The following is a 9,786-nucleotide window of genomic DNA, read 5'->3' on the forward strand; positions in this document are numbered from 1 at the left end:
TCACTCTTCTGTTTCATTAGTATCCAAACCACACACTGCTGAGTGACTGTCGGCTTTCCCCCTTGTTCTAGTTTAAAAGCTGCTTTATCTCCTTTTTAAAGGTTAGCGCCAGCAGCCTGGTTCCACTCTGGTTAAGGTGGAGCCCGTCCTTTCAGAAAAAAAGACTCCCCTTCCCCAAAAGGTTGCCCAATTCCTTACAAAACTGAATCCCTCTTCCCTGCACCATTGTCTCATCTACGCATTGAGACTACGGAGCGCTGCTTGCCTCTTGGGACTTGCATGTGGAACAGGGAGTTAAAAATTGATATGGAGATTAAAAGTTTACCCACTTCCAAAACCTTTGGTGAGGACAGCGTACTATCTAAATTTTATAAAGCATTTTGAGAGTTGTTGGTCCCTAAGTGAACTATGGTTTTTAATAATAGTTTGGAGAAAACAAGTTTGCATACCTGTAGACAGGGTTCTCTATAGACAGCAGGATAAATTATGTCATCAGACAATGCCAATATAGATCCAGCTCTCAGAGCTCAATAAAAGTCTAACTGAGCATGCACAGAAGTTTCCAGGCTCACTTGCTGCCCCATTTGCCCCTCAGACTTCCAGAGCTTAAGTTTTAGCAAGGCAGTCAACTCTCCTGGGAGGGAGGCAGGTATTAAGAATGGTTTATTCATACTGCCGCCTAGAGAGAACCCTGTTTCCAGGCAAACAAACTTGCCATCAAGCAGGCATGAATTAGCCATTGCGATTAGGGAGGCCGAAGTTGAGGGTCACATTGCAAAGCAATTACTTAAAGTCAACCCGGCCCCACCAAGTCAAGAGCAGACTACTGGGTGAACAGGCTGCACAAAACTGATTGTCCTAAATTACCGTCTCCTTGGGACATGCTGTCCAGACAGTAGTTGGACATGAAGGTGTGCACAGATGACCCAAGTAGCAGCTTTGCAAATGTCCTCAATAGAAGTGGCCCTGACATGAACTACTGAAGTCACCATGGCTCTTACCTGATGAGCCTTAACAAGAGTCTGTAATCTGTAAGCCAACCAACGTATAAGCGTGCTATACAGTCCACTAGCCAATTAGATAAGAGTTCATTTGGCAACTGCCCTCCCCAATCTATTGGGATCAAAGGACACAAAGTTGAGAAGCTTGATGGTGACATCAAGTCCTCTTTAGGTAATATGCCAGGGATCTCTTATAGTACAAAGAGTGAAAGATCCCATTCTTTGTACACGTGATCTTGGAAAAGAATGTAGGCAACACGATAGCTTGTAGCATGCAGACACCATTTTTGGAAGGAATTTGGGGTGAGCTCACAAAACATTCCTATTGTGAAAAAAACTGCAGGTATGGAGAATATGAAACCAGAGCCAATAACTGTTATGCACTCCGCACGGGCCTGCTCACCTTCATGGTTCCACAGTGGGTCCCGGGACGACCTCCCTCGCGGTAGTTGCCAGCCCTGCCAGGCCCTGGCATCCCATGGCAGCGGTCGCCGGGCCTTCCACTGCGCGCCAGGCCTCTCGCCGAGGCTCAGCATCCTCTGCCATGTTAGCCACGCCCCTACGCACGCATGGACCGCCCGGACTCATGTAGGGCCAAGGGCTGGCCTTAGCTCCACGGCGCACCCTGATTGATCCCTCGATATAAGGAAGTTCCTATCTATGCTTCCTTGCCTTGGCAGTCGGGTCGGTTTGTTCTAAGATTGCCTCTGCGTTTGTTCCTAGTCTCGTTCCAGGATCCTTCTGTTCCAGTTCTGTTCCTGACTTGTTCCTGCATCCTAGTTCCTGCGTCCTGCTTGTTCCTGTGTTCGTCTGTCTGTCTACCCAGGTAGTACCCTCGGACTGTCTTACTGGTACTGACCTCAGCTTGCTCCTGACCTGCCTGCCTCAAAGACCTCAGCTTGCTCCTGACCTACCTGCCTGCTTGCCGCCTGCCTCAAGACCTCGGCCTGCTTTTGACCTCCTTTGACCTCCGATACCTGACCCCTGCTTTACTGACCATTCCTCGGACTGACCTCTGGATCTTGACCTTTGCCTGCCTGACCTTGTCTCCAGATTCTGGCTCTGTTCCTCGCCTTGTCATCACAAACTCTGTTCTAGTTCTCCTTGTTCCAACCAACCTCCAACTTTGAACCAGATCGCGCTCCCCCTATGTCTGTGGGCACGCCAGAATTTCATTTTCTCAGGAGACCCTGCAAGGCCCAACTAAGTCCAAGCGGCCTGGGTCCCTACGGGCTCCTCCCAGGAGGACCCCGAGCTGCCAGTGGTGAAGCTCTTCACAGCCTCTGTCTCCTCCAGTGCTCCGCCCCCTGGGAACAGGAGAACGTCTCCTATTCCCTTTCAGGAGATGTTCCTTCACTGTCCCAGGACAAAGGTTCACCCCCCGAGCGCAACAATAAATTGCTTACTCGTCATGCCAAAGTGATCGAAGCCAGGAATGACACTTTCTAGGTGAGAAACTTCCAGTCCATCGACTTGGGCGGTTCAAAAGGAGGTTTCATGAATTGAACTGAATTACAATGAGGTCCCAGGGCACTGCAGGTTTATTGACCAAAGGTCTGGAATGCCACAGTCCTTTCATGAACTTGGATACCAAAAGGTGGAGAGAGATCAGAACTCTTTACACCTGCTGGTGTTGCACCACAATGGTGCAGATATGAACCTTGACTGAAGAGGTGCTAATGCCAGAGGATGAGAAGAAGAATAAATAGTAAATTAAGCCCCTCATGCTACAAGAGAAGGGATCCATCTGGCCGCTCCCACACCAAGTCAAGAATCTCTTCACTTGAAATTGTAGGATTCTCCTAGTCGATGGCTTTACAGACAAAATCAGCATATTGTCCACCTTCTTTGGAAGGAGCTAGAAGGAGACTACTGTATGTTCAACATCCATGCCGTGAGGGCCAGGGATGGAAAGTTAGGATGGCAGAGTGTGTGCGATGAGAGTCATAGATAACCCAATGGAATCAGAGACTGAACTGATAGACAAGATTTGGAAACTACACTTGCTGCAGCAAGGGTGGTGAAATGAGGATTATTCTTGCCTTGTCCCAAGGAACCTTCTGGACATTCCTGGTGATTAGAGGAATCTGTGGATATGCATAGAGTAGACCAACATTCCAGTTTAGCAGAAAAGCATCAGGAGCTGATCTGTAGCTCCTCAAATGCATGAAGTAGAACTTTCTGGCCTTCCTGTTGAATTCTGAAGCTGTTTGATCATCAGCATTCCCCAGGGGCTGAACAAGAATCTCCGTATCTCCGAAGGGACAGAGACAGGATGGAGGCGGTCCAGAGAAGGGCGACAAAAAAGGTGGATGGTCTTCATCGAATGACTTATGAGGAGAGACTGAAGAATCTAAATATATACACTCTGGAGCAGAGGTGATATGATACAGAATTTCAGATACTTGTAAGGTTTTAATGATCCAAAGTCAACGACAAACCTTTTCCGTCGGAAACAAATCAGCAGAACCAGGGATCACGATTTAAAACTCCAGGGAGGAAGACTCAGAACCAATGTCAGGAAGTATTTCTTCACAGAAAGGGTGATGGATGCCTGGAACACCCTTCCGGAGGAAGTGGTGAAGACCAAAACTGTGAAGGATTTCAAAGGGGCGTGGGATAAACACTGTGGATCCATAAAGTCTAGAGGATGTGAATGAAGTGAAGAGGCATGGGGTGGCTTGCAGGAATGACGGTTACTACCTGGTGATTAATACCCTTATTCAATAAACATACACACGGTTAATGTGACTCCAACGGCAAGAGGAAATGTGGGAAAAAGGATTTGCATTCACGAATAAGCGTGGGAGTAGCTTGCTTGTTGCGGCGGTTACTACCCCAAACCAAATAAGCCTGATACTTCACTTTCAATGCATATCCAGCATAGTTCTCTGCTTCAATGGCAGGGGGAATGAAGAAAAGAGGATTTATATTCAGACAACTACCAACAAGGACTGAATTGCACAGGCTGGGTAAACAAATAAGCATGGGAGTAGCTTGCTTGTTGCGGCGGTTACTACCCCAAACCAATTAAGCCCGATACTTCACTTTGATGCAGCTCCAGCACTGCTCTCTACATCAATGGCGGGGGTGGAAGGAAATTAGAACCAAAAAGTAACCAATAAGGGCCCTGAATTCAGCAGTCAGAGTAATAGATAAGTATGAGAAAAATAAGTATGAGAAAAATAAGTGTGAAAGCTTTGCTGGCAAACTGGATGGGCCATTTGGTCTTCTTCTGCGGTCATTTCTATAAGTAGTCTGCAACTCTTTGATCCAAGAATCACTCAAATGAATGCAACACTGCTGAGGCAGTCCACCGACATATTCTGAATCCACAGAAGCTAGGTAGCCTGGAGACTAGCATTGTGATGCCCTGCACATGACTAGATTTGGATGGCCTCCTCGCGGACAGCATAGGAGCCCATACCTCTCTGCTTGTTTGTTTATACAGAACACGGCCATTTGGTTGTCTATCTGGATTAAGAATCTCTTGCCTGAGAGAAGGTCAGAGAAAGCTCCCAGAGCACAGCAATTGGCTCATAGCACCCAGTGGATGATCTGCAGGTGACACTATTGGGGACCAAAATCCTTGGGTCCATGTTACACCAGTATTCGCACCCCCCCCCCCCCTTGAGGTGGTACTGGTAGTCAGAGCGACTTGAAGCAGTGGGCCTCGCAACAAGAGACCCACCTTCAGAATATCCAGATGCATCCAGCTGAAGGCCCCACATGTGCAGTTGCCATGTGACTAAGGAAGACCAGGACCAATCTTGCTAATAATGCTCAGTGCTGAAGGCTCTTACTATATCCATTAGCAATGCAGCCCTTTCGACCAGGAGAAATACTTTCTCCCACAGCAAGTCTATCCAGGCTTATATGAATTTAATTCTTTGAGACAGAACCAGATTTGACTTGGCAAAATTGACTAGGAAGCCCAGGGACTGAAAAAGTCATATGGCTCCAAAACCAGACTTTTTTTCTGATCCCCTTCTAATGGAATCTAACAATGTAAAAGTAAAGAGGCTGGTTCAGGCCAGCTCCCATAATTTGCCATAGGAAGAAAAGAAAATTAAAATGTTTGTTTTTCTTCCTATGATAGTTGCACAAACAAAGGAAAACCACCTGGATTAACTTTTATTCTAAGTAAGGGTAAATCTATTTGTATTACATTTTTGGTTTATATGCCACTCTCCTGCAAAACAGAACCAAGTGGCTCACAACAAAGCAAAGCACCACCTATCAAGGTTTCATCTACCTCCTTATGAACTTTAGAGGCAAAAGAATTTCACTGGTCAACTCTGAATACATAATCTTTCATGCAGGCTCACTATGCAGTTTCTAATTTAGACTGACAATTACTGTAAACAATATATATTAAGATTCATTCAAAACAATAACTTCCAGGTCTTGAATTTCCACATTTGTATTTTAATCCTTTTCCAAATACACATTCTGCAGAACAATCAGCTAAGATTCTTTTCAGATACTTTTTTTTTGTCTTGCGAAGGTGAATTAAAACTGCATATATAAGTGGATGAATGACACTTTGGAGTCAGGACTGACGACATAGCAGAATCTGATAATCGAGATTATATGTTGGCTCCTCCTTGTGTACACTGTAAATTCTTTATTTTGGGCCCATCTAAATAACATTTGAAGCGTTCAAAACCACACAGAGTATCAGCTAAATAGCCTCTTTTAGGACAGTAGACATTCTGGAAAACCCGATATTTGCCTGCTGTAGGCCCAGACCTCCAGGATGAATCAAGCTTTATGTGCCTATATGCCAATCTGCCAAAAATAAACTCCATTTAATTTATCAGAATCAAAGATGAACCAAGACTGATAGTCAATGTTTCCCTATGAGGAAAACTAACCATTCATATACATGTATAAGAACAACTTATCTTCTCCCATACATAAGTATGTGCATTTTGCAAGGTAATATGTACAGTGTCCTTAGTTCATTAAGACACCATGGTAGTCTCCATAAATTTTCAACAAGCCAAATAACTTTTAGAGCCTCAATCCTTCTTTATGACAGAATAACACAAATCTATTACTGCCATTGTCTGTTTCTCTGAAAATTATTATTGTCAGGGTGATGTTACATATAATCACTAGAACCAATTGAAAGTTCTAATATTTTAACTTTGGTAAAGAAAAAATATGTACAGTGCCCCAACAGTAATGATGTGCTGATGTGCTCAAATAAGAGACTAGGCCTGGACATGCAGAGGGGGGGGGGGGGGGGGGGGGGGGCTTGTGTCCTGCTGCAAACTTCTCACAAGTCCAAACCTGGCTAAACAGCGGATCTCTGTCAAAAGCATACGAGCTATGCATTCACCCTCCAGATACTTTTATTTTGTTTTCATGTATATTAATCACCCCCATCACATTTCTGTTTGGCCAACAAGCTTGCTGCATGCTCACAGAACAGCATATGCATGCTGCAGTAAGTTTTCCGATAATGCTTTAAGCACTTTTATCTGATAGCTGCTAAAAAAAAATGTAAGCATTATAGTTGGTCAGACAGCATCAAGTAACTACGCATCAAATCATTCAGTACATCACACTGTATGGCCAACCAAGAGAAAAGCATCTAACACTTGGTGGCATAAAAAAATAATAAAAAGTCTGACATATAGTTAAAGGAATTCAAAAGTAAACTATAAAAGCAACACATGAGTTTTCAAATGCTACCACATTTTGAACACATAGAATTTTATGAAATGGTTAAGGAAAACTAAGCATATCTCAGATAACCATCTTGTGACCAAACTCTTGATGCACAGCAAACACATGATATATCCAGCAATGGAAAGTAAGCTTTGACAGTACAGGGCGGCATCATAATGTATGCCTCTACGCCAGTTTAAAAAAAGAAAGCATTAAACGTTGAGCTTTTTCATTTTTAAAGTAAAAATACTGGATTTTTGGTTACAGAACATTTAAAAATTGCAATAATACACTCCAGGATGGGTGTCCGATGATTTTGATACAGAGGTATTGAAGGCCTGCAGTCCTTGGCATCCTGCATCACAATGACATTATGTGAGTCTGCCCACAATTCACCTAGAGATGCAAACTCATGTCCACCCTGTCACATGCTATTGCTTACAGGAAGCCATTACGTTCTTTTTGTTCATGTGATTATATGTAGATCTAGAAATCACCTTCCCTCCAGGTTGAAAGGTGTTTCACTGTTCTTTTTAATTCTTGGAGAAAACTATGGGACATTACATGCAGTAAATTCAAGTAAGTTGGCCTCCTGTAGTCATCTTTCCAAGATACTTAAAAACTAAATCAAAGGACTAGAACAGTGGTTTTCAAACTTAGGTTCACAATCCACTACTGGGTTGCGGTATGTTAGTGCCTGGATCACAATCCCAACGCAACTGAGCTGGGCGGCCTGTACTCTCAGGCTTCTTGGTCTCCTTCATGAAAACAGCACTGAGAATATGGGTACTACAGCCATGTGGTACCCATACTCTCAGCGCTGTTCTCACAATGAGGGCGTAGAAGCCAAAGCGTACAGGCACCACGCAGCTCAAAGTGACTGAGCCAAATGGGGCAGAAACACTGGAGACACTTAATGATGGAAGCTGGATAGTGAGAATGAGTAGTGGAGACTAATGAGGGTGACGGCAGGCCTGGATCCACTCACAGGCCTACTAGGTCTGTGCCTAGGGTGGCAAAATTTGAAGTGGTGGCACATTTCCTGCCCTCAACCTCTGAATATGTCCCAATCCCTGAATCTCGGCTCTGGTGGTAATCCACATAGTTCAGTGAGTTTAGGGACTAAGACTGCTGCTTACAGGTCCCCCCCCCGCCTCCTGGGCTTCCATATGATGGACCCTCGGTCTGACCCAGTATGGCATGTTCTTATGTTAGTCCTGCGCTCACTGACCTATGAGTAATGTCACTGAAAGGCAGTGCTATGCCACAGCACTAGTTCAGAGCCTAAGGTCGGCAGTGAGCAAAATCTGTCCCTGGTAAAATGAGCAGAGGATGGGGTGAACGTGAATAATGGGTGCTGGAGAATGCGCGTAAGTGCACGCATGGGGCGGGGGCACGGAGGCATTTTTATCTTCCACTAGGTCCAGAGACGATTTTTTTTTTCTTCCACTGGGTCCCATGGAAAAAAAAAAAAAAAAAGTTTGAAAACCACCGGTCTAGGATATGGGGCCAGTCCGCACAAACACAAAAACGCGCAGGTGAACCGACTGTTTAGCGGCGAGAGAAACATCTGGGCAGATGTGCCAGCGAAGGCCGCTAGGTAGCCGGCCCCGCAAGCCAACACGTGCATTGCAAGAAGCCTCGCCGGAGGTCCCACCTATTCCGCCCCCAGCCCCTCGGGAGCGGGTGAGGCGCGCGCGCGCCAGGCCAGCAGTTTCCTTAAGAGTGCGCGAGTGCCCATAGACACATGCATCCAACTCCATGCCTGCTCCGGGCCCCCGGCGCGCGCGCACACACACACACGCCCCGCTCGCGCCGCTACTGCTGCAGGCCTGAGCCCGAGCACGGCGTCCCAGAGCAGCACCGAGACACCAGCAGCCACCAACCCCGCCCCACACTGACAGCCCCGCCACTCCACCACGGGGCAGCTGAGGTCAGAGGGGAGCAGGAAGGCAGCCCAGCAGCGCCCCATCCTCCTCTTCCTCCTCCTCCGCCGCCGCCACACCTAGCAACCGCGCTGACAGGACGCAGGAAGCCCCTGGCCTCGGCCAGCCCGTCCGCAGCGGCGCTGTCCCGTCCCGCCCCGCTCCTGCAGCGGCATAGTGACAGCCCCAGCCTCGAGTGGGGCAAAGATCCGCCGCCCGCCCCGCCCCCGCTGCGTCCCGACTCTGCTCAGCCAGCCAGCCACCCACCCCTCCATCCATCCGGGGATCGGGACGCCGCCTCTTACCAATGTGGTTGTCCTCGATGTGCTCTATGAGCTCGGCCAGGGTGGGGAAGTGGAGTCCGCAGCCCCCGAACCTGCAGGTATTAGAGAAGAAGGAGGCGGCGGCGATGCCTGTCATGTTGCATGGAGCTAGGTGGCCCCCCCACCTCCTCCTCCTCCCTCCGCGCTGCGGTGCACAGAGGGCTCGGCCGGGCGCGGGAGGAACCGGCGGGCTGCTGCTGCGGGGAGTGAAAGAGAGAGGGGCAGGGAGCCGGCGGCGGGGGAGGAGGGACGACGAGGAGGAGGAGGAGGGAGTAGAGGGAGGAGGAGGCAGCGGCGGGAGCAGCTGAGGCGAGGAGGGGGAGGAGGGGAGGCAGCAGCAGCTGGGAGGAGGGAACAGCTGGACAGACCACCGTCGGCACTTTTCCCTACCTGGTGCTCGCTCTATTTTCTTTCACCCTGAAGTCTTCCCAGAAGTGTTTCAATGCAAAAAAGGTCTTCACTCTGTTGTGTAACGGTGTAGTGGAACTCAAGCTGTCGCTAGTCAGCTGCAGGCCTGCTGTTCTTCGGTTTTTAGGCAGGCGCATGGTTTCCTGTGCCTGAGGGCATCTGTAGAACCAGCAGGTGCAATGTATGTGGGTACTTTCCTAACCCCCTACCCTTTAAGTACATTTTCAAACAAAATCCATTCATTAAAACTTGATTACAACTTTTGCAGGTGCAAACGTACCTGCATAAGATTGCATTAGGTATCTAACTAAAAATTGACCCTATAGATGGGATAATTTTCCTCATGTGCATGGCTTTGCACTTATCCATATCAAATTTCTTCTGCCTTAGATGTCCAGTTCCCCAATCTTGCAAGATCCTCCTGCAACTCATCACGATCCACTGTTCTAC

General features: G+C 47.4%; 1 protein-coding gene across 2 annotated transcripts in view; it reads right to left on the reverse strand.

The window, feature by feature from the left end:
* Positions 1–9,503, reverse strand: part of JAZF1 (JAZF zinc finger 1) — a 527,943-nt gene extending 518,440 nt beyond the window's left edge. Inside the window, exons 1-2 of one of the 2 annotated variants that reach the window (XM_029589186.1) lie at positions 9,319–9,503; positions 8,911–8,981 (exon numbers count right to left, since the gene is read on the reverse strand). In XM_029589186.1, the coding sequence (XP_029445046.1) occupies positions 8,911–8,981; positions 9,319–9,473 (226 nt within the window). In that variant the 5' untranslated portion in view covers positions 9,474–9,503. Of the gene's footprint in view, positions 1–8,910; positions 9,204–9,318 lie in introns of those variants that run through there. The other variant, XM_029589187.1, reaches the window with a different exon arrangement.
* Between the last annotated feature and the right edge of the window lie 283 nt (positions 9,504–9,786).

This window comes from Rhinatrema bivittatum, chromosome 2 (genome assembly GCF_901001135.1).
Source record: "Rhinatrema bivittatum chromosome 2, aRhiBiv1.1, whole genome shotgun sequence".
Classification (NCBI taxonomy): domain Eukaryota; kingdom Metazoa; phylum Chordata; class Amphibia; order Gymnophiona; family Rhinatrematidae; genus Rhinatrema; species Rhinatrema bivittatum.